This window comes from Hibiscus syriacus, unplaced genomic scaffold (assembly GCF_006381635.1).
Source record: "Hibiscus syriacus cultivar Baekdansim isolate YM2019G1 unplaced genomic scaffold, ASM638163v2 tig00117056_pilon, whole genome shotgun sequence".
NCBI classification, from domain to species: Eukaryota; Viridiplantae; Streptophyta; class Magnoliopsida; order Malvales; family Malvaceae; genus Hibiscus; species Hibiscus syriacus.
This window is the reverse complement of record NW_024063539.1, coordinates 6,456,396-6,482,779: the sequence shown is the minus strand read 5'-3', so window position 1 is coordinate 6,482,779 and position 26,384 is coordinate 6,456,396. Positions and strand designations below refer to the sequence as shown.

General features: G+C 38.1%; 4 protein-coding genes and 1 pseudogene across 4 annotated transcripts; 3 read left to right on the top strand and 2 right to left on the bottom strand.

Annotated features, from left to right (window-relative positions):
- Positions 1–1,916: 1,916 nt before the first annotated feature.
- On the top strand, positions 1,917–7,676 carry LOC120197873 (uridine kinase-like protein 3). The gene is made up of 15 exons (XM_039199271.1): positions 1,917–2,002; positions 2,771–2,931; positions 3,283–3,374; positions 3,661–3,730; positions 4,074–4,192; positions 4,555–4,651; positions 5,126–5,205; positions 5,383–5,577; positions 5,708–5,791; positions 5,890–5,950; positions 6,336–6,396; positions 6,789–6,882; positions 6,967–7,039; positions 7,223–7,305; positions 7,388–7,676. The coding sequence occupies exons 2-15, from the start codon at positions 2,781–2,783 to the stop codon at positions 7,586–7,588; spliced, it is 1,461 nt and encodes a 486-aa protein (XP_039055202.1). The 5' UTR covers positions 1,917–2,002; positions 2,771–2,780; the 3' UTR covers positions 7,589–7,676.
- On the bottom strand, positions 6,101–20,707 carry LOC120197872 (protein CLMP1-like). The gene is made up of 4 exons (XM_039199270.1): positions 19,200–20,707; positions 13,667–14,932; positions 8,267–8,272; positions 6,101–6,113 (listed from the first exon to the last, which is right to left on the bottom strand). Exons 1-2 carry the CDS (start codon positions 20,073–20,075, stop codon positions 13,715–13,717), a joined length of 2,094 nt encoding a protein of 697 aa, XP_039055201.1. The 5' UTR covers positions 20,076–20,707; the 3' UTR covers positions 6,101–6,113; positions 8,267–8,272; positions 13,667–13,714.
- LOC120197874 (BTB/POZ domain-containing protein At1g55760-like) lies at positions 11,074–12,827 on the top strand. The gene is made up of 4 exons (XM_039199272.1): positions 11,074–11,600; positions 11,775–11,920; positions 12,001–12,119; positions 12,204–12,827. The coding sequence occupies exons 1-4, from the start codon at positions 11,482–11,484 to the stop codon at positions 12,804–12,806; spliced, it is 987 nt and encodes a 328-aa protein (XP_039055203.1). The 5' UTR covers positions 11,074–11,481; the 3' UTR covers positions 12,807–12,827.
- A 1,519-nt stretch (positions 20,708–22,226) lies between the features above and the next one.
- On the top strand, positions 22,227–23,817 carry LOC120198468 (annotated as a pseudogene).
- Positions 23,818–24,070: 253 nt separating this feature from the next.
- On the bottom strand, positions 24,071–24,783 carry LOC120198338 (probable calcium-binding protein CML21). Its single transcript, XM_039199675.1, has 3 exons — positions 24,571–24,783; positions 24,318–24,486; positions 24,071–24,189 (listed from the first exon to the last, which is right to left on the bottom strand). Exons 1-3 carry the CDS (start codon positions 24,763–24,765, stop codon positions 24,086–24,088), a joined length of 468 nt encoding a protein of 155 aa, XP_039055606.1. The 5' UTR covers positions 24,766–24,783; the 3' UTR covers positions 24,071–24,085.
- Between the last annotated feature and the right edge of the window lie 1,601 nt (positions 24,784–26,384).

Sequence of the window (26,384 nt, the reverse complement as noted above, 5' to 3'; positions counted from 1 at the left end):
AATCGCAATGCGATTGAGAGAGTCGCAACGCGATTTAGAAGAGAATCGCAATGCGACTGAGAGATTCGCAATGCGACTGAGAGAATCGCAATGCGACTGAGAGAATCGCAATGCGATTGAGAGAATCGCAACGCTAAAAAGAAAATCGCAACGGTCAAAAGAATAGTTAAAAAAATTTTGTTTCTTAAGAATTTTCTCTAAAAAGATAGTATCCGCGCGGACGTGTCGAAGACACGTATTACCACGACCACGACCACGACCACAACCACGACCTGACCCGAGACGAGACGGCGGCGGCGGCGGCGCGCGAGAGTCCCCCTTGTCCTCTTTTACTCAACAAGGAAGTGCAAAATACAAGCCTTAAATACCATTCCCAATAGTATTTCCAATACTATGTGGGATTGAGCATTACCAACACTTGTTCCAAATATCATTATTCTTCATAAGTTATCATCCATTACAATATGAATTAGTCGTGTTAATGAACCAATATACCTCATTAATATATGGTATTGTTGAACAAAAGAATGATGATGATGATCTTATTAAAGACCATCTAATACGAAAGAATCCAATGCATAACCGATATCTTATTGTGAAACTAATTCACATAGAGGTTGTACGTGAAAAAAAAATCTTTTACTTTTATAGTAAATATCTATCTCAATAATTTTAATATAAAAAATATATTTTTTATTTAATAATAGAATTATTTCATGTATTTATCAAGTTATAATTTTAAATACTTATTAAAATGAATTAATTTATTATCGATAATTCATATTGTAATGGATGATAACTTATGAAGAATAATGATATTGGGAACAAGTGTTGGTAATGCTCAATCCCACATAGTATTGGAAACACTATTGGGAATTATATTTAAGGCTTGTATTTTGCACTTCCTTGTTGAGTGAAAGAGGACAAGGGGGACTCTCGCGCGCCGCCGCCGCCGCCGTCTCGTCTCGGGTCGGGTCGGGTCGGGTCGTGGTCGTGGTAATACGTGTCTTCGACACGTCCGCGCGGATACTATCTTTTTAGATAAAATTCTTAAGAAACAAAATTTTTTTAACTATTCTTTTGACTGTTGCGATTTTCTTTTTAACGTTGCGATTTTCTAAATCGCGTTGCGATTCTCTCAATTGCATTGCGATTCTATCAGTCGCATTGCGATTCTCTCAGTCGCATTGCGATTTTCTTCTAAATCGCGTTGCGACTCTCTCAATCGCATTGCGATTCTATAAATCGCATTGCGATTCAATCAATCGCATTGCGATTTTCTTCTAAATCGCGTTGCGAACTTGGAAGCTCGCGTTGCGATTTTCTTATGACCGTTGCGATTTTCTTTTTAACGTTGCGATTTTGATATCGCGTTGCGATTTTATTGGTCATTTTGGCAAATCCAAAAAAAGTTGATTAAAATCGTATATTATAAGGTATTTTTGGTCACTGAGGCGATTTTCTCTAAAATAAATTTGGGGGATCTTCAAAAGGAAAAGAGAAGTCAGAAGTGGTCCCAATGATGACTGGGTGCTTACGTGGAAAACCCTAAATCCTAATCTAAGGCAACTGCACGAGCACTGGTACTGTGGTAGAATGAGTAGATTCAGACAGAGACCGATAGACATCACATGGATATACATTTTATTAATAATGTTAGAATAATTTGAAAGACGTAAATCTAAATAAATATTTTTTATTTTAAAAGTTTTCTCATTTACAGTGTAAAAAACACATTCGTAAAACATTAAATAATTAAGTGAATTTCTTATTTAAAAGAAAAATAATTCAAAAATAAGTACTTATATTATTTTTATATAAGTATTTAAAGTATTTAATTTATGGGAGTCTTAGGTCTCCCTCACTCTTAAACTGTATAAATACCTCGAAATTGATACACTGTCCATAATGTAACTCCCACCTCTTTCTCTCGTTCCCAGAAAAGAAAAGGAAAAAAGAATCAACTTCTCCCTCTTTCTCTCTTAGTAGCCCATTAAATCAGGTAATTTTATCCAATAATCCCCAGTTTTCTTTTTTATGCATTAACTGATTTCAATTCAATGTTAAATTGATTTTTGTTATTATTGTTTTTTTATTTCGGTGTTTTTAGTTCTTTCCGAAGGTGTTAGATTTACTTTTCATCGATGATTTTCAAGGGAGTAGACAGATTTTAGCTTCACATTATTGGAGTAGTATGCTATAATTGGGAGCTAAAACCTGTTCATTTCTTGGTAACTTTCACTTGAAATGGTGTTAGAGTGTTGCTCTATTTTGTTGTATGAGAGATTGATTCACGTGGTAATACCAAACAAAAATAGCGGTGCTTGTTTTTTAGTGTTGGTGATTGATTGGAATTCCTTGAAAATATGATTTGTTGTGCTTGTTTGTAGCACTCAGTTCAGTTGAGTGTGATTGATAATGTGGAAAAACGAAGAAGAAAGAAAGGAACTTTACTCGACTTTTTCCCACCATGGTCCTGCTTCTAAAGGAATGTTCTGTAATGGGATTGGAATGTGCATGATTTTATTTTGTCTTTTGTTTGTTCAACTTGATTGAAGTTGACTTCGAATGGGTAAAATCGAAAAAGAGGGGACAACTTTTGATTTTATAATAAGCAGAGAACTTTGCTTCCCTGTGATGTGAAGGGAATTGCTGCATCCATGATTCTGATTCTATCAAGACGGCTTCCATGTTGGATTTAGCTTCTATCTTATTGTTATGATCCCATATATTTGTTTTCTCACTGGTGAATTTTATCATTTATGCATAGGTTTTATCATATGGACTCTAAATCAGTTGTGGATATGATAGAGGCCTCGTCTAGGGTCCACTTTTCTGGGTTCCATATGGAAGGTCTGGAGCCGAGAAATATTGAGAAGCTTACAATCTCACCGGGTGCTGAAAGTGTGCATAAACAACCTTTTGTTATTGGTAAGTTTGAACATGGTTTGTTGACCTGTTAATCTTTGTTTTAGATGAAATGTTCATCAAAAGTAGTTAGTGAATACGTTTGGGTAAGAATGCTGAGAGAAACATGATGGTCACCTAAACTCATTTTTTTCTTTGAATAATGGATCTTTTCATCTAACTGTGTTTGAGACAGTAGCCTTGTATGGAAAATGTACTTTTCTTCAGAAACTATGGATAGGCACTGAACTAGTACCTGTTTGGTAATACTTAGGTTATTACATTGGTTTCTTTCTATTATATTATGGCTTCTTTTTCTTTTTTTCTTTCGGAATTTCAATTTTTTCTAACTTGGCCTGTTATTTTGTGGTTCAGGAGTTGCTGGGGGGGCAGCATCTGGTAAGACTACAGTCTGCGATATGATTATTCAGCAACTTCATGATCAGCGTGTAGTATTAGTTAACCAGGTATTTTTTAAAAAAATATTTTCTGAGTTCCAAATCTGGATTTTTTAAAGGGTTTCTTCCTGTCTTAAATTGGTCATGCATTAAAGGGATTATGAATTTGTTGGTTGATTTTCTTGATTTTCATACAAGGAAAACAGAGGGAGGGTTGGTTCTTGTTAATTGTACATCATTTGGGAAGGAAATTGTTCAGCATTTTGATCTGGCCTCTTCTTAAGCTCTATTTTCTGCACTACTAAAAACAATTGGTCTCCTATTGGTTAGAGTTTTAACACGAACAATGTGCCAGGATTCCTTTTATCACAATCTCACTGAAGAGGAACTTGCTAGGGTTCATGAATACAACTTTGACCATCCTGGTGAGAATATTTCTATACCAGAGAAAATATGAAGAAAACCATGACATGCTGAATTACTATGCTTATTATTTGACACAAAGTCATACTCTCTCTCTTTCATCTCTACTTAATTGTTCAACATGTGTTTTCTATGTTTTGTCTTGGTAACAAGGACAGTCTCTGAAGTCTGTCTTGTTCTGAATATCAAGGCATCTGATAATATGCACATCTGCTAAATTTGGAAATAATTGATATGTTTTGAGAGAATTTGAGTATTATTAGCGTGCTTTTTATGCACAGGACATTTGATTCCTCTTTATCTTTGCTTTGAATTTTATTGATGTAATATTGTTCCTTTCTGCAGATGCATTTGACACAGAGAAATTATTAGATTCTATGGAGAACTTGAGGCATGACCGAGCAGTAGATATTCCAAACTATGATTTCAGGAGTTATAAAAATAATGTTTTTCCTGCAAGAAGGGTAAGGTCTCACAGTGTTTGAATGTGACATGGAACCGTGGTTATGATATCTTGGATTTGGGCACCTCTTTGTTGAAGGATTCCCCAAAATATTATTTTCAACATGGTGCTCCGACTCCAATTTTTAAATCATGTTTTACCTTCTTAAGTAGCTAGAATTCAATTATAATTGTTTATACGTACAATGTCCCAGATTTTAACGTCTTCTAATAAATGGTAGACATATAGGATCTACTCAAACTTATAACGGTAGACATGTCTTCCCACAGCCCTTAGTTAAGTATCTAGAATTCAATTATAATTTCAGCTCATATTTGTTGTTTTGGACGTGTAGAAATTCTCATGGTTATAATGTTTCTGCAGGTTAATCCTTCAGATGTTATAATTTTGGAAGGGATTCTCATTTTTCATGATCCTCGTGTCAGAGAGTTGATGAACATAAAAATATTTGTTGATACAGGTTAAATAATTAAACTTTATCTCAGTTCATTGGCTGGTCACTTCCATTTGCAAGTTGCATATATCTAGCATCAAATCTTCTTTTTAATGATTGTTAACCTAAGTTCTCTTGTACACAATAAACCGATGAACTGATTCTATGATTGTGTTGTTGTGGTTCGGTGATTAGTTTTCTGACCCCTCAATATCGTTCTTTTGAAATGTCTGTAGCTCCCTATTGTTAGGAGCATTTTAGGTTGGATGTACATCATTTTATCTGTATACATCACTTAAATTTTCAAACTGTTTGGTAGCAGCGATATAGTTAATGTGGCTTACTGCTAAGGGGAAAAAACCAGTGATAAGTAATTTATTATTCATAGCTGAAAGCTTTCAAGTGAATAATTTGCAGATATTAGGGAATACATTGTTTATGTTGCCTAATTGGTGTTACCGAGTTGAGCAGTTACTTCACATTGTAAAATTTTCAGTGCAGATGCTGATGTACGTCTGGCAAGAAGAATAAGGCGTGATACTGTTGAGAAGGGCAGAGATATAGGTGCAGTCCTTGATCAGGTATGACTATTCTTCACCACCTACACGGTCATGATAAATTTGTTTCCTTGGTGCAAGGAATATTGGGCACAATAATTTATGATCTTTTATATTCTAATTCACTAATGTTTCAGCTTTCTCTTCTTCGGAGTTGCTTCTTTTCTGCTGATATTTTTATGAATTTAATCTTTTATGCAGTATTCAAAATTTGTGAAGCCTGCCTTTGATGACTTTATACTTCCAACAAAAAAGTATGCAGATATTATCATTCCCCGTGGGGGAGATAATCATGTGGCAATTGATTTGATTGTTCAACATATCAGGACAAAGCTTGGCCAGCATGAACTATGTAAAATCTACCCAAACTTATATGTCATTCAATCAACTTTTCAGGTACAACATTCTTGTTTCTTTCAATTAACGAAGGGTGTAATACTTTTTATGCATGTATTGAGCCCTAATAGCTACTTGAAAAAGATCAATGCAAATTTGTTTAAAGAAGATTAATTTTTTATTTATGCAGATACGAGGCATGCATACCCTCATTCGTGATTCTCAAACTACAAAACATGACTTTGTTTTTTACGCTGATCGATTGATTCGTCTGGTGGGCATATTTCAGTTTAGATGCAATTTTATCTATGTTAATGGAATGTCCAACAGAAATGCCCTTTTGGTTTCTCAGTCATTTAAGATCTTCTCTAGGTTGTTGAACATGGGCTGGGACATCTGCCATTTACTGAAAAGCAAGTGATCACTCCAACTGGTAAGCTGATGTGACTTCTTGTTTTGGGCATTAGACGGAGTATTATTTGGGTTATCACATTGTTGTTATTTTCTGATCAAGTCATTATTACACTTTATTATGATTATGTATGTCAGATATAGTTGTCTAGATTTGTCATCTGATATCATCTGCTTCTAATGTTCTCTTGAATTGAACTTCTGCTTCCTAATAGAGTTTAGCGTGGATGATTGCAAGGTTCTTCTGTAATGTTCTAAGTTGTGCTGGCTCTTAAATTTACAGAGTTTAGCGTGGATGATTGCAAGTTGCTTCTGTAATGTTCTAAGTTATGATGGCTCTTAAATTTACTTGCTTACGCAGTGCTACTTAGTTATAATTATTAATGTTGGTATTATTGTGGATGCAGGGTCTGTATATACAGGTGTGGATTTCTGTAAAAGGTTATGTGGTGTTTCTGTTATTAGGAGGTACAACTCTGGTCTCAAATTCCATGGCTTGAATGGTTTAGAACTTTCTTGGGGATGTTTGAAGGTGGTATGTTTCTAAAGAGATAAATCATAGGAAGTGATGGTCAGAAATTGATCAGTGACGACTTTGGTGGTGGAATATTCTTTACTCTGTGGTTATGTCGTAAGAGTAAACCATAAATACTTTCTATATGCCATTGACATGCGGACTTAAAACTAATATGGTCGTAGTTTACCATGGTTAAGTGGGTGTGGTTGAGTGATTGCAATTGCTTTTCCAATAAAATTTGAATGTATCATTGTTGTTATTATTGATATATGTATCACACTCTATACATGAGCATTATTTTAAACCATTAGCTATTGATCTCTCGAAACTAAACTGATACTAGTGGTGAGAGTATGGAGAATGCATTGCGAGCATGCTGCAAAGGTATCAAGATTGGCAAGATTCTTATTCACAGAGAAGGTGACAACGGTCAGCAGGTTTGTAAACTACCTTCCAGATGCCAAAAGTTGTGTGTGTTTTGCCTCTTTTCTCACTTGATTCCTTCTTCGATAATTGAATAGCTTATTTACGAAAAATTACCACAAGACATCTCAGAGAGGCATGTATTGCTACTTGATCCAATCCTAGGCACAGGTTCGTTTCTGTTCATGGCTGACAATCATTTTCTGTTATGCATGCATGTTTTCCGGTTTTCATTTTCGAGTACCATTTGGTTCACTTTCTTGATGACTTAAGTCCCAAAGTCTACAAGCTAGTAATTTGTTTCGGACATTTTCGAGTACCATGTGGTTTAACATCCTGATAACTTTTCAACAGGCAATTCAGCTGTTCAAGCTATTTCGTTACTTGTAAAAAAGGGTGTACCGGAGTCCAACATCATATTTCTCAATCTCATATCTGTAAGTTATTGTTGGTACAAGCCGTATTGAATAGATTACCATCTTTCTAACGGCTTTCAAATAATCTCTGTTTAATCTTCAGGCACCACAGGGTGTACATGTAGTGTGCAAAAGCTTCCCAAGGGTAAAGATTGTGACGTCTGAGATTGATATCGGTTTAAATGAAGATTTCCGGGTTGTCCCTGGTATGGGTGAGTTTGGAGACCGATATTTCGGGACAGACGATGATGATGATAGCCAGCAAGTGGTGGCCCCTACGCAATTGTCCGATCAGAGCTGCTGAACTTTCAACACCCAGATTTGCTCAACCGGAGGATTCAGCCGAAGCATGGTTTAGTCATAATGAGCTTAGAAACAATTTTGACATGATCAGACCTGTATAGTTCCCATGGTTGAATTATCATTATTGTTATTTGCCTTTTGGAGTCGTCTGATGATTATACTTGAAAAGGATCAACTGCCATAGAAAACTTGTTGCAGCCTTTTCTTTTCCTTTGATGAGGGAGTTGAGTTGCAGGCAAAAATGGTTTCTGTAGAATGATGATTACATGAATGCTTATTTGTGTATTTTTATAAACGCCCTATGTTGGATTGATTGGCTGACAAAACCAGGCGAAATCCATCGGCTCTAATTACAAATTTCTATCACATAATCTTTAATTAACAAAAGGTTGACGAGATTGTAATTACTAATACGTACGTACGTCATTGGTTTGATCTAAAAATTTATTAAGCAGACTAATGAGTGCCACGTCACATTCACTACATATTATCATACTTTTACTTTTGAACATTTTAAGGCCAAGTTGATGATAATACATATGTCATTTTCACATATTATTATTGGCTTTTTAAAAATAAAGAAGACCCGAAGATATTTATGGGCCATCTAGCATTGGTGGAGATTTATGAGCTAATATCAATGGAAGACAGTCATAAAAGCTAATTATGAGCTTAAGACAAAACACTTCATATATAAACAAATCTTAATCATTCAACTAGAAGCTTTAATCTTCTTATCAAGAATTAATACGATAAAATTATTATAAAATGACATAAGAAATCAGAGTTCGATCTCAAATAATCTTATATTTTTCTTAAATTTGTAGTAATAAAGAAAAACAACGTAGTATGCATATAAGGTGATTTATTTGAGGGGATCAGTCCACTTGAGATGTCATTGTTCATAGATATATACTTCTTACATGTTTGTGATGCTTAGTTGATTCCAAATTCATGTGTCCCTACACATTAGATTCCTTACCTTGTCTCCCCAATCCTCGATTGTTTCTCACTCCTCCCTACTCCACTGGTTAAAGAAGAATGATTATAAATAACAAATTGCCCACTTGCCTTGTAATGCCTTCTCTCTTTGATTTGTTGAATCATCTTCTTTGTTTGCAATTTGATGTTGAACTTTACTTTCCCCATCTCATTCATCTATAAATGCCAAAGCTGTAATTAACTTTGGGTAACCTTAATTACTTGAGCGGATATTGATTTGATATCAACTAATGATGTATTCGACTTGGACCTACTAATAACATTATACAAGTAGAGAAACCAGATTCAAGGGAGAAGCTAAGAATGTTGTGTTAGCGGATCAATTAAAATTTTAATTTTTTTGGAGAGTTGGAATTATAAATTTTGGGTTAAAATGATTTAGATTAAATTATTTATCTTTGTGTGAGGAGCCCAAATTCCTAAATTTTAATTTATTTAAAGGTTAGAATGAATAAATTTATTTTTTTCGTGTATAAGAATTAAAACTATAATTGCACCGTTTAATCAAGGCCATGCCCCTGGGAACAGATGGATTACATCTAAAATTTTCAGCACAATAGAAGGATGAAAACCGTAATTAGACCCTACTGATTTTGATTAATAAATATGAAGGGAAAAGCATCTGTCCTTAGGATGATGGTTTATTTACATAAAAAAGAAAAGGGTTTATAATTATATCCAAAAAGGTATCCTTCTTAGCCTGATAGCTTCATTCACATTGAAAGGAACCTGAGAGAGAAGCCAATAAGCAAAGCATAAGAAGTTGAATTGGGTGCAAGTAAATCCATAAATGAATTTAATTAACTTCCAAATCTTTAGCATTACAACAGCTTGATGCTTTGCTTCAACTCAAAGCTCTACAAACTTAGTCCCATAACCCAATATAACTCTTATAACTTCAATAAACTTTTACATCTAATTTCATCACATTCATATCTTATTTATCGCTTTAATACAATAAATATTAATACTGCAATTACATAAATAAATTAACCAGCATTACATGCATTTATACGATCACTAAAATTTTAATTCCTTCTATTATAATTACTACTTCAACTACTGTTAAGAAATACTGACATGACACGCTAGAGTCATCTTCTTCCCCAAAACCCCTAAAGTTTCTTATCCTAATGGCAGTCGTCGACCTCTTTAGTTTGTGACATCACCGTTTGACATTCTCTCGATTGTCGTTGTCACTAAATACAATATCAATTGTATTCAAGAATATCATCATTTTATCAAGTCCCCGACACATTAATGGCTTCTCTCAACTAGTTATTTTATCGTTGATGGCTTGTTTATTTTCTAAAGATTTGGATGAAATGATGATGATACTCTTGAACATGGTGAGTGTTGTATTTAGTGGTGACGATGATCGGAAGAACGCCATACGATGATGACATAAGCAAAAGAAGGTCGATGATGGTCATTAATATGAGAAACTCTAGGGTTTTTTGATGAATAAAATGAATCTAACGTGTCACATCAACATTTCTTAATAGTAGTTTACGGTAGTGATAGTAATGAAAATAAATTACAAATTAAGTGATCTTATTACAAGTTTTAAAATTTATTGACCAAAATACAAGCACTCTAAAAGTTCAATGACTATTAGTTTACCTAAAATAACATATGGTAAACTTCAAATTGCATCACTCAACTCTGACCATATTCTTATTTTAATCACTAAATTTTTAAAAAATTCAATTTGATCACTCAACTTTAGCATTACTATGTTTTTTGTCTCTCTATCATTAATTATTTAACGGTGTTATAACATGAAATTTATCTTTTAAAATTTATAAAAATAACACAACACTTTCTTTTATATTTAAGAAAATACTCTTGAAATTTTCCTTCCCAAATTTTTAACCTAGCTTTTTAAACTTTCCTTTGATTTTTCGATGTTGGATCGTCTTCTTCCAAATTCTAACAGAGAGAAATTGAAAAAATAGAAGACAAGCAATATACATATTGATTTCATGATGATTTCACGATGAAAATTGTAAATCGATGTCGTTTTTCTTTGAATTTTGATTGAAATTTTGTGAATTTTAAAAAACATTTTAAGAAAATCTAAATTGATAGAGTAATATATAAGGATAAAAAAATGCGTCGATAACTTAAGTGGTAACATTGAATAATGAAGATGACGTGAGATAATGAAACTTAATTTTTTTTTAAACTTGTTGGAAAGATGATGAAATGGACAAAAGAATGAAATGGCTTCTATGTCAGCATAAAACGAAAAACATGAGTAAAAAAACATGTCATGTCACCTTGTTATTTCTGATTTAACTCACAAGTGATCACAAATGAAGCAATTAGAGAATTAAGTGATCAAATTATATTTTTTTTAAAGTTTAATGACTAGAAAAGAAATAAATCAAAATTGAGTGATGAAAAGAGTAGTTTACCACCACAAAATAACCTTTGAAAAAGCTAATAGGTTTATGTCTTAGTGACTCCATCGATCGACGACCCTGCACTCCAATTTCACCAATTAATAATCTCCACGTACTCTTCCCTCTCCTTCCACCTGAATATCTGCTCAAAATCCAACAAACATTTCACCAAATCTTCCCCTCTTCTTCCCAATACCATCTTTGTTACTTCACCATTTATATTTGAACCACAACGCACCACTTCTCTTCTCCCTTGTCTGTAATATTTCCATACCAGACAGCAAACATCAGTGTTTTTACAGGCAAAAGAGAGAAGTGGGTGTTTGTTTTTGTTTTTTTTCTTTTTCGTTTCTTCAGTTTTCTTGGTAGATTCTCAGGTAATTTATGTGTTATAGCAACAGTAAACCTGGGAAAGGCAAGAGACCATTTTTTCGAGGGGATATTTGATTGCATCCATGAGATCACCTCCCTGGCTTTGCCTAGGATGAACCAGTCTGCATACAGAGTGCAAACCACTGCTCGTCTCGCTCAATGGAGGATAGATAATCTTGCCTCTTGCACTTACCGCAAGTCAGATCCTTTCAAGATCGGCAACTGGAACTGGTCCGTCAAGTCTCATTCTTTATTTTCCTTTACAAAGATTCAAAAACAAATGAAAACTAACTTGGATAAAAGACCATGTTTTTGTTAACTCTTAACTGTTTCTCTGAGTTTCCTGGGGGTTTTTTGTTGTTTTTTGGAGCCGTGTTCTTATACCTTGCTTTATGCGGATTGAAGGCACTTGTCGGTGGAGAAGAACAGGGTTCTGTATGTTAAATTGTACCCAGAAGTATCAAATCTAACGAGAGATAATCCCCCAATTGCATCCTTCATAATCCGTGTTGTCTGCTCAGCTGGAGATCGAAAATCTTTCACTCATCCAGGTAATATTTTTTAGTACAAATTCAGATGGTTCACGGTCTTTGATGCTTAATATTTCCAATTATTTTTTCTCTGATTGTAGAAATAACAGACAAGCAGCTGAAGAGCAGTGAAGATTTCGTCTGGCCGATCGAAGTTCCTTTGACAGGGAAATTCATTATCGACGTTGAATTTCTCGATCTCAAGACTGCATCTCCGAATGTAAGACTTGGATCATGTATAGTAGTGATAGGGGTTAATAGTATCATACCTGAATTAACAGTTAAGCTTGGTGTTGATTCACAGGGTGGGGAACCATGCTCCATTTGGTCTGACGGATTAACGCATAATCAATCAAATGCAAAGGCTCTTGCATGTCTAAGTCGGATGTTAACACAAGGCATCCACACGGATATTGTCATTAATGCTTCGGATGGAAGCATCGGAGCCCATCGTGCTGTTCTTTCTGCACGGTCGCCTGTTTTCCACAGCATGTTTTCTCATAACCTGCAAGAAAAAGAATTGTCAACCATAAACATATCGGACATGTCAATTGAAGCTTGTCGGGCTTTACTGTGTTACATTTATGGAAACATCAAACAAGAAGAATTTCTGGTCCACCGGCTGGCTCTTCTCCGAGCAGCTGATAAGTATGATATCTCAGACTTGAAAGAGGCATGCCACGAGAGTCTGCTAGAAAATATCGACACAAAGAATGTCCTCGAGAGACTCCAAAATGCAGCTTTATACCAACTGCCAAAACTGAAGTCCAGTTGCATGCGATATCTTGTGAAATTCGGCAAGATATATGATATTCAAGATGATTTTAATGCTTTCATGCAATGTGCAGACAGGGAGCTGATAGCTGACATATTCCATGAAGTTCTAAATACCTGGAAAGGGTTCTAAGACTCCAACAATGATAAACAACAAAGTTAGAAGTCAATGGTACTTCGTAGCATCGATGAAGATTGTAGTGTGCAGGATCAAATTTGTAAAGATAATTCTTTTGTTCATATGGAATTCATGTATTTCATGTACATATACATATATGGAATTCATGTACATGAAATACATGCGTACATGTACATATACATATATGTATTGGTTTCCTTTGACAAGAACATACTGTTCTTGTAATCAGAATTTCAGGAATGCAACATGATTTGGCTAAAACTGTTGCATTTCTCAAGTTCCAATATAAATTTGCACTAACATAACAAAAGCAGAAAAGGTAAAATAGTTTACAAAACCAACTCAGACAAGTCAATAAGAGGACTCCATAATCCACATATCAAGTGTATGAAAAGAAAAACAAGAGCTAAAAACTCAGCACAATCATCACATGGATAGCATCATAGCAGAAAATAGAGTTTCAACGGTATGCGTGTATCTACTCACACGGCCGGTGACAATTGAATATTCTCCCTAGCATTGCTTGGAACCCTCTGAAAATGAAGATGGAGAGAGAGAAGGAAGCCGTAGATGGAATAAGAATAAGTTGGTGGAACTGGGATGGGAATTTGGAGGGAATATTATTAGGATCTTTTTTTTTTATTTTTTGCTCCTTTTATGTTGTTGATAATTACAAAATTGCAACAGGCTAACCCTTGACTCAGTCTGAGGCTCAAAAGCCCATACCATAAGAAGAAAATTTTGTAGTTCATTCATGCCAATTTCATGAACTTATCACATAAAGTTGCATAGGTGAAAAACTCATTGGTATTCGAAGTGTTTATTTATAACCCCAAAAAAGATGTTACTTTAACGCTTAAAACCCAAAATCTTTCAGGTACACCACTCATTCAATATTGAACTCAAATATCCCATTTGAAAGGGAAAATCTTGAATGCACTCCCATTAAGTAAAGCATCGGAGAGATAGAAAACATGACTCTTTTGCTCTTCAAATCTTTGATTGGCCTCACTGCTCTTTACTTCAATACCTTTCTTTTCGACTCCTTTGACGGCATCTCCATTCGAGCAATGGTTCTTCAAAACCGTAGAAATGTCAACTTCAGAAGCTCCAACAAGCTTGAAACGCTCGACAGCGGTATCCAGATGTCTTTTCCAACCATCCACTCCTAATTTGCATTCAGCTTGGGATCTTTCAAAGAGCATGTTGCCCCAGAAAAGATGTATCTGTGATCTCATCACAGCTGCTTCCTCAGGTGAAAGCTCACCCTGACTTCCTGGGAGCTCACCTTCTGCAACAGTTCCGAGTTTCTTCTTCCTCTTAGACAAATCCTCTTTCTTGATCGAGTTCGGATCTTTCCACTCATTTGCTTTCTGCTCCTCCAACTTCTCCCACATTTCTGTAGCAGCTTTCATCTTCTCTTCAGCACTGTCAAAAAGTTGAAATGTTTCGGCAGGATCCCAGGTTGAGAGATCTATTTTCTTTGCAAGTGCATAAGACCAGTTAAGTTTAGCCATTTCAAATTGCTGCTGTCCCAGTGCCAGCAGCCCTTCATAAAAGTCCGGCTTGATTAAGAGTGCTTTGGCATACTTCTCCCTGGCCAAAGAATACTTTTCCCTAACCCAATCATAAGCCACTTGAAGTTGTTCTGACACTACCTCCTTGCCAGCAGACTCGTCTAGGGGAATATGTTTCCTTGCAGCACACATATGAACATTTCCCCAATTAAAGAAGGCTAAAGAAGCCACATCTTGGAATTTGGTAGCAGCTTTGTCGAAGAGGTTTTGAGCTTCCTCACTAGTAACTGTCTCCTCGAGAGCCTCCGAACAGAGCTCCATACCAAGCTCATGCAATTCGATATGAACATCAGGGTCAATACCTACATGAGTATGGAAAAGCTGAGCAAAATCAAAAAGCCAGTCATCCATCTCAACTTCATTACACTCCGGATCTTCTGACGCCCCTACTTTTTCCTTCGAAGCTTCTTTCTCAGTCTTTTCAATTTCAGTATCAACACCTTCTGATGTGCTATCACCAAGAGACGAGTGAGACCCACTTTCATCAGCCTTGGCTCCCTCACTCTCCAAAGGCTTATCTTTCTCTTCTTCTGGTAATGGTGGCTCCTTGTCACGGACTTAATCGCTCAATAAGCCTCGTGCGGCCTTAGCTCCTTTTCGCCCCTCGCGATAGCTAAGTCAGCCTCACTCGAACTCGTGCTAGAGAAAGGATTGGCAAGGAAACAAAGAAGAAAGGAAAGAACTTAGAGAGAAAGCTTGTTGAATGCTTGAATGCTTACAACTCTTGGATGATTTACAAATGAGGATTCTACACCTATTTATAGCATCCCACCTCCTCAATGGACGGTGGAGATTGATTTGATCCTACGGTAGGGAGAGATTCTCTAGAATTCTCCATTATTTCCTACCTAACATGGAAGACTCTAGAATGCTTCTAGAATATGTACAAGTCCTGAGTGTTCTAGAATAATCTACACTATTCTATCAACCTCCAAGACCAAATGTGGACCAACATAGCCCAAAGTGTGGGGAAAAGGCCCAATTTCGTGACATTCTCCCCCACCTATTCTGGCGTCGTCCTCGTCGCCTCGTACGCTTTGAGATGTTCTTCGAACTGCCACAAGTCTTCAGCTAGCTCCCATGTTGCCTCGGACTCTGGTAGTCCTTTCCACTTGATTAAATACTCGGTACGCGGTGGGACTCCTCTCTTGCGGACCGTCCTGCTTGTGAGCACCGTTTCCACCTCTTTGTCATAAGACTTGGTTACTACGGGAGGTGCTCGATGCGAATACCCTCGGCTTGGGTCTTCCTTGTCGGCATGATATGGCTTGAGCATACTTACATGGAAGACCGGATGAATCTTAAGTGTACTTGGCAAGTCTAAGCGATAAGACACTTTTCCCACCTTGGCAAGTACTTGGAATGGTCCCTCGTATCTCCGTATTAGTCCTTTGTGAACGCTTCGGAGGGCTTTGAATTGTTGTGGCAAAAGTTTCACAAAGACTAGGTCTCCAACGGAGAACTCTCGATGTCGCCTCTTCTCGTCATTCAGCTTGCGGCTCTCAAATGCTATCGGATGCCCCTCTTGCATTAATACTCCCCCGATTGCGAAGTCGGATGCATCGGTATGCACCTCGAACGGCATGGTAAAGTCAGGTAAGGCCAAGACAGGTTCTTGGCTAACTGCTGCCTTCAGGTTCTCAAAGGCCTTCTGAAATTGTTCGGACCACTCCCATGCCTTCCCCTTCTTGAGTAGGTCCGTCAATGGTGATGCTCGCGCTGAGTAGCCCTGTATAAACCGGCGATAATAATTTACTAGACCAAGGAAGGACCTCATCTCACTTACCTTGGTCGGCGTCTCCCACTCGGTTATGGCCTTGATTTTGTTCCTGTCCATTAATAGCTTCCCGTGACCGATTACATGTCCAAGGAAGTGTACTTCCTCGGTGGCAAACGTGCACTTTTCCTTCTTGACGTACAGCTCGTTTTCTCGAAGTATCTTGAACACAATCCTCAAGTGGTCTACATGTTCTTCGATGGAATTACTGTATACCACGATATCGTCCAAGTACACCACTATGAACTGGTCCAAGTACGGTTGGAAGAGCTTGTTCATGAGCGTGCAAAACGTCACCGGTGCATTGGTTAGACCAAAGGGCATGACCAACCACTCGTACGATCCGTATCGGGTGATGCATGCAGTCTTTGGCTCGTCGCCTTCTGCTATTCGAACTTGGTAGTAGCCTTTTTGCAAGTCCATCTTCGTGTACACCTTGGCTCCTCCAAGTCTGTCAAATAAATCGGCAATCAAAGGGATCGGGTAGCGATTTTTAATGGTTACCTTGTTAAGTGCCCGGTAATCGACACACATGCGCAATGACCCATCGTGCTTCTTTTGGAAGAGTACCGGTGCGCCATACGGTGCCTTCGAAGGTCGAATCATTCCCATATCTACTAGCTCCTTGAGTTGCCTTCGAAGTTCCTCAAGTTCGGGTGGGGCCATTCGGTAGGGTGCCAGGGCAGGCGGCTTGGCACCGGGTTCCAACTCGATCTTGTGATCCACCTCACGCCTTGGGGGAAGTTTATTTGGTAACTCGGGCGGCATCACGTCCTTGTTTTCCTCTAGGACTTCACGGATGATCAATGGTAGGTCATCTGTTTTCTCGATCTCGTCATCTTCCTTTAGTATGGCCAAGTATGTAATGTCCCCTTTCTTGATGCCTTTACCAAGTTGTATGGCCGAGAGTTGTGTGCCATCTCGACCTTTCTCTTTCGGTGCCTCGACCGTGGGGATCATGCAAGGAGATCATTTCTCCAAGATACAAACAGAACTAAAGGAAGGCATAGGGATAGCGGTTACCTGTCGGAGAAAGTCTAACCCCAAAACAACTTTAAAGTCATCCATGGGAATGACAGAAAAGTTCACTTGGCCCTTCCAAGTGCCTAAGCGTAGCTCGACCCCTCGTGCCACGCCATGGAGTGGTACAGCTTGTGTGTTTACCGTCTTGAGCCATCCTGTGCTCCCAGTGTATTTTAGGCCCAAACGGTTGGCTTCGTCTTTAGACACGAAATTGTGGGTAGCTCCCGTGTCCACCATGGCTCTTTTCGACTTCTCGTTGATCACCTCTTCCACATACATGAGCCCATTACTCGATGTTGGTGTCAATGGCTTGGCCTTCAAGGCGTTTAGAACTTGGAGTGACCCCATCTCGGCTTGAGACTCTGTGTCTTGACGATCGACGATGGCAGACAATGAACCAAGTTTGGGACAGCTACTCATCGGATGTGGTCCTTTACACAAGAAGCATCCTCCTTTGGGAACGAAGGCCTTTTTCTTCTCTTCATAGTCCCTTCGGCCCGGACGTCGATCACGATCTCCCTCTTTAGTTTGTGGCCTTCGGTGATCTCGGTCTCGGTTGCCTTGGTAATTCTCCCGCCGTTCTCCCCCACCTTTGGCTGGATACTTATCTTTATTTTTCGTTGCATTGGTGTGGGAGTAGGGTTGGAAGTCGACAAGTGACTCGGCGATGGCAATGGCCTCATCAACCGTTTTAATGTCCCGACGGTGCATCTCTTGCTTGGCCCATCCTTGTAGTCCGTCAATGAAGTAGAACAAGAGATCTTCTTCGGACATATTGGGAATTTGAAGCATAAGGGTTGTGAATTCTTTCACATAGTCCCGCATGATACCCCGTTGCTTCAACTCCTGCAATTTCTTGCGAGCCTCGTAGATCACATTCTCGGGATAGAAGTGCTTCTTGAGTTCTTTCTTGAACTCATCCCACGTATCTACCCGACAAGCTCCTCGCTCAATGTCGGCATGTTTCCTACGCCACCATAACATAGCAGTATCGGAAAGATATAAGGCAGCGGTCTTTACCTTGGCGGCCTCGTCGTTAAGGCCGATTCCCTCAAAGTATTGCTCCATCCGCCATAGGTAGTTTTCGACTTCCTTGGCGTCCCTTGCCCCGTTGAACCCTTGTGGCTTGGGGCACTCGACCCTCGGGGTGGAGACATGGTTAGCGCTCCCGCTAACGGCGGCTCTCTTGCAGAGCGTCAAGTCCTCCCGCATCCCCTCGATGCTTTCACGGACGGCTTGGATCATATCCTCTAGCTGTATGAACCGAGCTTCCACCTCGTTGTTGGTCTCTTCGGCATTTCCTTTGAGTGTGTCAACTTGCTCCAAGACATGGTCCTCCAACGTCTTGAAGTCGTGCTGGACCCTTTCCAGCTTCTCGCCAAACTCTGCCACCATCGGTTCTATGGAAGTGCTCTCGCGGGCCTTACTTTGGTCCCTCTTCTTATTCTTGTTGGTGGGTGCAGCTTCTCTTCCACGTTCCTCAGCAACAATCGACTCGTTCGAATTTCCGGCCATTCCTACAATACACGTGCACGATATTGACGCCTTTACTGGCTCTGATACCAACTGTCACGGACTTAATCGCTCAATAAGCCTCGTGCGGCCTTAGCTCCTTTTCGCCCCTCGCGATAGCTAAGTCAGCCTCACTCGAACTCGTGCTAGAGAAAGGATTGGCAAGGAAACAAAGAAGAAAGGAAAGAACTTAGAGAGAAAGCTTATTGAATGCTTGAATGCTTACAACTCTTGGATGATTTACAAATGAGGATTCTACACCTATTTATAGCATCCCACCTCCTCAATGGACGGTGGAGATTGATTTGATCCTACGGTAGGGAGAGATTCTCTAGAATTCTCCATTATTTCCTACCTAACATGGAAGACTCTAGAATGCTTCTAGAATATGTACAAGTCCTGAGTGTTCTAGAATAATCTACACTATTCTATCAACCTCCAAGACCAAATGTGGACCAACATAGCCCAAAGTGTGGGGAAAAGGCCCAATTTCGTGACATCCTGCTCTGGACTCACCTCAACAATGTGTAATCTCAGCATCCCAAATCCACTGGTTTTATCTGCTTCTGGATCTGAAGGAATATGACCATCTACAGAAGATTCTTCCAACCTGAGTTCTGTCGTGCAGGTAGGAGTAACCAAATCTCCATCATTATCCTTGTATTTGATCAATACTGACTTGGACGAAGGAAATCTTTGGCTCACAATCTCTCTCAACACTTTGAAGCTACAATTAACTGGCATTTGGGAAAGCCTTATATCATGATCGTAAACAAGTTTCAAAGGCCTCTGTTGAATTGCCGCCTGCTGAACTTGCCAATGAACAGAAGATGAAATAGAATGTTCTCTCGGGCCACCCTTATTCAGATTATCAGTTGCTTTCAAAGAACCACTTGAGGGCTTTAGCACAAGTCTTGGAAACTGGGTCTTGTTATCAGTACCATTTTCAGTTGCCACGTTTATTTGGATCTTCTCCAGCTTATTATTTGGTGATCCAACTGATCCTCCTGCAGGTGAAGAGGCTTTCTTAGGCACTGGGCGAGCAGGTAAGCAAGGCCCAAGGCCAGCGATTGGGGCACCACGAACAGCAGAATCCCCGAGTGTAGCCGGAGAGGGACAGCTCTGGAGGTCTTGCTGAGCCTCCTGGCGAGGACCCAATGCAGTCCTTAATCTCCTCGCAATCTCCAAAGCATCCTTGTGATTGGGGTCATCCCCCAACAAAAGTTGCACATCCTGCATTGCCATTTCATACTTCCTAATAGCCTCAAGAGCCCTCGCCCTCCTAAGAAGAGCTCGGGAAAAGGGAGGCTGAACCTGAAGAGCCATATTACACTCTGCAATCACAGTGTCATAATCAACAGGTTTCATTTGCATCAAGCAAACAGATCGGTTGATGTGAAAGATAGCTCGGTCGGGGTGGGTTTTGGGGATAAGCTTAAGAGCATCATCATAGTGTTGAAGGGCAGCCACGTAATCCTTATTCTGAAACTTCTTATTGCCTTCTTCTTTGAGTTCATGGGCTCTTTTCAAAAATATAGATGAGTCTAAATCAACACCACCATTAGCATGTGCACTGGTGTTACTAGAATGATTATCAACGGAAACCTAGTTCGAACCACCCTTCTTTTTTCTACCACTGATTTCCCCATGTAATGAAAAGGAATATCTTTCTCTGTCAGTTAAGTCTCTCTCTCTCTCTCGAATTATATTCTTATTCTTATACAATAAACATAAAAAGTAGAAATCTTCGAAACTATAGCTGAGTTAAAGGCAATGAGAACCCAGAGATAAGATTTAAGATATAAACAGAGACAGGAAGAGAAATGGTACTTACACAAAATACTAAATAAAGCAGAGAGCTTTGGTGCTTGTTGGATTGGGTAATTGAACTGGAATAGTGGTATTTGCGAGGAAAGGCTTTGATTGAGAGATTAAGAGAGGGATAAAAGAAATGGGAAAAATGCAAGGGTTTCTGTTTTGGGTATTGGGATGTTGAACTTTGAACCCTAGAGGTAGAGGTAGAGGTAGAGGTAGAAGAAGATAAATTATCCACAAAGTTCGGGATCAGTTTGATAATTTCTTTCCTAGCCGTTTGATTAATATATCTTGGTATTGGACTATTGTCCACCTAAATGTACTGTATCCGGCTAAACTACGGAAAAAAATAAAAAAAATTAAGGTAAATTACACCGACGACTAAATATGTTCATATTTTAATTTGTTCATCGATCTTTTAATTTTGTTAATATTATCAGGGGTAATGTGGCTTTAAAACTTGGTCTAATTATTAGGTGTATTTTTTCCTCCTGCAAGGTGTGTCTTTGAGAGTGGCAATAGGGTCATCAACCCAGATTTATATGTTTATAGTAGGTACTTTTTTCATTTGAATACAGTTCATATTTATGTATATAAACACAGTTGTTTTAACATTTTTGTTACTGCTTTTATCAATATACCATAGATTTCCTTTTCTGTTCATGAATGTACTATTTGTAGCTTTCATTAATGTATGTATTAGAATTGAACCCATGGGCCATGGCCATGACCATGCCCATTCATGATGCATACATGCTTTAACTGACTAATCAAATTTTGCAGATACATGTGATGCAACTACAGCTGATGTTACAGTCATTTCATCACAGCTCACTTAACTAATAGCTAGTGTTAATTACTAAACAAAGACTTTATCATCTTTTAGCTTTTATGCGTAAGATTAAATCAGAATCAAAATTTGATATGTACAATCGAATAAAATTAAAATTTATATATTTTGTGAGATCCAAGGACTCTCCCAAAAATCTACCTCCTGCACCATGGAAACTACCTCTCGTAGGACACTTGCACCTTTTACGTTTCTCTCTTCCCGTCGACGCTTGACGGAATTAGCCAAAAGGCCTGGTCCCGTGACGTGCCTACAACTCGGTGAACTATCATCTCTCACATGTTGTTTCTTCTTCTCCGGAGGCTGCTAAACAAGTGCTGAAGACACATGATATCAATTATAATATAATTGTAAAATTTAATAATAATATTTCCTACATTTAAAAATAATTATTAGAGCGCATTTGATCAATTGGTTAAACTGTTCATTTTTATTCTTTCGTATTTTTTCAGATGATAGATTTTAGACCTACTAAAAGCTAAATAGATAAAAAAAACATCTAAAAACATTACAACAATATAACATTAGAAGGAACCGGTAAAAGGTTTCTGATTATGGACATAAAAAAAATCAAGATGGAGATTTTACACAAGTAATTTTACACAAACGGTCCAAGACTTTGTAGCATATGCCAAAAAGGTTCTATTTTTCCATTATTTAGTGCATTAATCCCAACTTCTCTTTTGAGGAATGAGAGATTTTCCATTTTATTATTACCAGCTGACAGTGCATTATATTTGAAAACGACAGTTTTGACAGGCAAGCAGGTATCAAGATCTGAAACCTGCATAAATTAACAAGAAATGAAATTTTTTCTGCAATACTTGATGAGATTCCTATTAGTCTTGTATAGCTTTACCATGGATAACTTACTCCCATTGTCCTTCACCTTCCTTGTGTTCATTTTCATGGTGTTCAAGCTACGGATGAGATCCAAAATCAATGACTCCAAAAAATCTACCACCTTCACCATGGAAACTACCTATTATCGGCCACTTGCACCATTTAATTTTCTGTCTTCCCCATCAACGCTTGGCGGAATTAGCCAAAAGGCATGGTCCCGTGATGCACCTACAACTCGGTGAATTACTGCACGTTGTCGTTTCTTCTCCAGAGGCTGCTAGAGAAGTGTTGAAAACACATGATATCAACTTTGCTAATAGGCCCTTTTGCCTTGTTGCAGATATCATATGGTATAATTTTTCAGATATTGCTTTTGCACCATATGGAGCCTACTGGAGGCAGCTTCGGAAAGTTTGCGCATTGGAGTTGCTAAGTACAAAACGTGTACAATCGTTCCGATCGATCAGAGAAGAGCAGGTTTCAAGTTTTATTAGGTCCATATCCTCCAATACAGGTTTGGAAATCAACCTTGGAGAAATGTTATACAACTTATCATACGGTATCACTTTAAGATCCGCTTTGTCCGGAAGATGTAATCAACATGAAGCTTTCATTTCAATTGTGAGAAAAGTTTTGGAAGCTTTGGATGGTTTTAGTATTGTTGATCTGTTTCCTTCCGTTAAAGTGCTTCCTGTGATCAGTGGTATGAGAACAAAACTTGAGAGGCTTCACCATGATTTAGATGTGATGCTTGAATGCATCATTGAAGAACATAGAGCTAGCAATGCAAATTTGAAGGACAGTGTTGATGTAGCAGATGATCTAGTTGATGTTCTTTTGAATCTTCAGGATCAAGGAGGCCTTGAATTTCCCTTAACGAATGACAACATCAAAGCTGTTCTCCTGGTTAGTGGTTTTGCACTTCAAGCTTGTTCATTTATTTAGTTGTACAAAGTTGTTTTGTACTTTAGCTCTAATTTGAACTGGTTTTCAGGACATGCTCATGGCTGGAACCAAGACATCTTCAACTACGGCAGATTGGGCAATGTCGGAAATGATGAAAAATCCTAGAATCTTGGAAAAAGCACAAGTCGAGGTGAGGCGAGTCTATGATGAAACTAAGGACGTCAACGAATCAAAGTTTCACGAATTGAATTAAAGTTAGTTATCAAGGAAACTCTAAGATTACACCCTCCTCTGACTTTGCTACTTCCAAGAGAAAGCACCGAGAGATGTGAGCTTAATGGATTTGAGATACCAGCCAAGACCAAAGTGATTATTAATGCTTGGGCAATGGGAAGAGATTCCAACTACTGGAACGAAGCCGACCGGTTCAATCCCGAGAGATGCATTGATAGTTCAGTGGACTATAAAGGAACTAACTTCGAATATATTCCCTTTGGTGCTGGAAGGAGGATATGTCCTGGCAAGTCATATGGTATGGCTGTTGTTAAACTTGCACAATTACTGTACCATTTTGACTGGAAACTCCCTAATGGAATGCAAACTGAAGATCTGGACATGGCTGAAGCCTCTGGTGTTAGTATTAGAAGAAAAAGAGATCTGCACCTGATTCCCATTCCTTACTATCCACCGTGTGTTCAGTAGTTAGATTATATAAAACAGAGATGATCTATTTGTAAAGCATGTGAAAAGATTGTTGAATCACATTTCACATGCTTCCTATCCCTAATGTATGTTTAAATAATGATTCCCTTTTATTGTACCCTGTGGTTGTAGCAAGTTCAAATGATCAGGTAAGTGTCATGTTATTCAAATTGCATTTTAGTTAGACCAAGCGCCAATAGGCAGTACAATAAGAAGAGAAACAATAATTTGGAAATTCAGATTTGTTTATGTTGATTCAAGCAGTTCCTTATTCCTCTTCATCTTCCTCGTCATCGATTCCGACCCAGTTTGTGAAAGCAAAATGAAACTCCTTGAAACTCACCGATCCATTTTGATCCCAGTCCATTTCTTCTGCAACCACACAAATACACTTATATCAGCCTTAACCTTTGTATGGACTTAAATGCACATATGGTACGGACGTGGTTTTGAGTTTGTGTATGTATATGCAGTTTTTGTTATAGTGTAACAGAGCTAACCAAATCTTTTCATGGCTATTTTCCCAGCCGAACGATCCCCGGATTCATTGATGGCGTGAACCATCTCATTATTGCTGACGAAACCATCCCTGTTCTTGTCTAAGAACACGAATGCGTCAACAAAAGTTTCGAATGTGGCCTCCAAATTCGGCATTCCAATTCGCAATTTCTGACAAGGTCATGGAAGACCAAGCTAACAGACGACAAACACAGTTGCAGATAAAGTGAAAATCAAGTTTTGTGTGAAGGATACAGATTCATGTCCATTAGCATTGTCCTTGAGAAGATAGACAAGGCAAAGAAGTACAATGAACTCATTGAATTTGATTCCCATATCCTGATTGATATCGCAGGCGTTGAAGAGATCGGTTATCTCCTCCTCTGTGAAAGAAACTTGAAGCTGTTGGACACATTTTTTTAGCTCTTCGTGGTCAATTGCACCATTCATATCCTCATCTACAAAGAAACACAACCAACAAAGATATGTCTCAGTTCAGACAGATAGAAAATGGATTGTGTTTCTGCAGGGGACACGATCATTAGAAATACTTATCTGCTAATTGTAGAACATTTAGTTAGCAGGAGAAGAAAAGGGTATACCAAACTGCTGAAAAACAGCTTTGCATTTCCTTAAGCTCTCATCGATTTTCGGGAATTTTAAAATAACGGTGTTAAAGGATTTAACTGCAGTTCCTACAGATGCTCTTCGCTTCATAGCTTAGACCATTTTAGCTTCTAGTTTTGTTTCAGATGATGTATCATCTTCCGTTTCACCTCCCATTTCCAACTACTAGTGGGACGAAGAAGACAGCTACGTGTTTGTATGCCATAAAAGAAGAAAACATTAGAAGTTAAACAATACGAGTGAAATGCAAAAGGTTAAAAAAGAAAGAAAGCGGGTGCAGTCACCAGGAAGAGGGAGGGAATTGAAAAGCAAATCCCCCTAAAAACAAATGGAAAATGCCGGAATTCAACCACCTTTGAGCTTCCAAATGGAAACAAGAAAACCAAGTTAAGAATCTGAATTGTGAGGAGAGAAAAGAGGAAGAAGAAGAAAGGAGGAAAGACAAAATTAAGGGTTGATGAAGAGGGGGGTTGATTTTGTCCATGTTGATCTGATTTGGAAAGGCACGGTTTATGGTGAACCCACCACGTATTTGGTTTCCTGGAGCCTCTTCTTTCATCTGTTACATTGTTGAGTTTGGGTTTCTTGCAATTAACTGAATTATATATGCATCGACTTTTTCCACAAAACAGCAACTATTTGTTTTGTCAGCGATTCAACTAAACTGTTTAACTCGTTACAAATCATATTCTAAAGTGGGTGTTTCCAGACTTGCAGCAGCTAAAACCATGTTGCAATACTCAGCCTCGAGCTTCACAAAAGCTCACAAACCATTTTGGAGGACAAAACACATCCCATTGCAACCCCAAATATGAATCCAAATCCATAACCAATCGCAACAACTTTCCACCGCCAAATTCAAGCTTTGAGCCACCGTCTCTGTGGGCATTCATCCATGGTTCAGGTGATGGAATAATAGTCTAAATCTTTACCATTTTAACCTCCAACCCTTTAAAAACTATAGCAATGGAATAATCGTACCAGCAACTTCTTTTCCCCACGTATCTAACGGCTTTAAAATTTCTTATGTTGGTTGGCAAAGAACCAAAAGTCAAAAGGTGTAACACTAAAAATTAAAACAAAAGCTTAGTGCCTAAAAATTAAATTATTTTTAAATTTAACGACAAAATCGATTCGTAAACTAAAGTTTAAGAAAAAGAAAACAATCATGTATCATGTCGATTTAACAATTCAATGTCCTAAATGAACTCAAAACTAAAGTTCAGTATTAAAATTTAAATAAGTTTAATGATAAAATCAATAATATCACTGCAGTTTATCCTCAAAATAAAGTTCAATTGATAACACTAATAATAAACTTCCATTCAATTTGAATATATAAAGTTTTACTATTCGCAGTTATAATTTAAAAGTCCAATTGATAACATATATTCAAATTTAATAGAAGTTAACTAAAATTACTATCAATTATATATATTTTT

Coding starts and splice junctions, on each gene's coding strand:
- LOC120197873 (XM_039199271.1), top strand. CDS start 2,781: ATGGACTCTAAATCAGTTGTGGATATGATAGAGGCCTCGTCTAGGGTC. Junction 3,375..3,660: donor GTGTAGTATTAGTTAACCAG/GTATTTTTTAAA, acceptor ACAATGTGCCAG/GATTCCTTTTATCACAATCT. Junction 7,306..7,387: donor TATTTCTCAATCTCATATCT/GTAAGTTATTGT, acceptor TTTAATCTTCAG/GCACCACAGGGTGTACATGT.
- LOC120197872 (XM_039199270.1), bottom strand. CDS start 20,075: ATGCAAATGAAACCTGTTGATTATGACACTGTGATTGCAGAGTGTAAT. Junction 14,933..19,199: donor AGGTGAGTCCAGAGCAGGAT/GTCACGAAATTG, acceptor CGTGACAAGGAG/CCACCATTACCAGAAGAAGA.
- LOC120198338 (XM_039199675.1), bottom strand. CDS start 24,765: ATGAATGGTGCAATTGACCACGAAGAGCTAAAAAAATGTGTCCAACAG. Junction 24,487..24,570: donor ATGCTAATGGACATGAATCT/GTATCCTTCACA, acceptor TGACCTTGTCAG/AAATTGCGAATTGGAATGCC. Junction 24,190..24,317: donor AATAGCCATGAAAAGATTTG/GTTAGCTCTGTT, acceptor GTGTGGTTGCAG/AAGAAATGGACTGGGATCAA.
- LOC120197874 (XM_039199272.1), top strand. CDS start 11,482: ATGAACCAGTCTGCATACAGAGTGCAAACCACTGCTCGTCTCGCTCAA. Junction 11,601..11,774: donor AAGATCGGCAACTGGAACTG/GTCCGTCAAGTC, acceptor TGCGGATTGAAG/GCACTTGTCGGTGGAGAAGA. Junction 12,120..12,203: donor TCAAGACTGCATCTCCGAAT/GTAAGACTTGGA, acceptor GTTGATTCACAG/GGTGGGGAACCATGCTCCAT.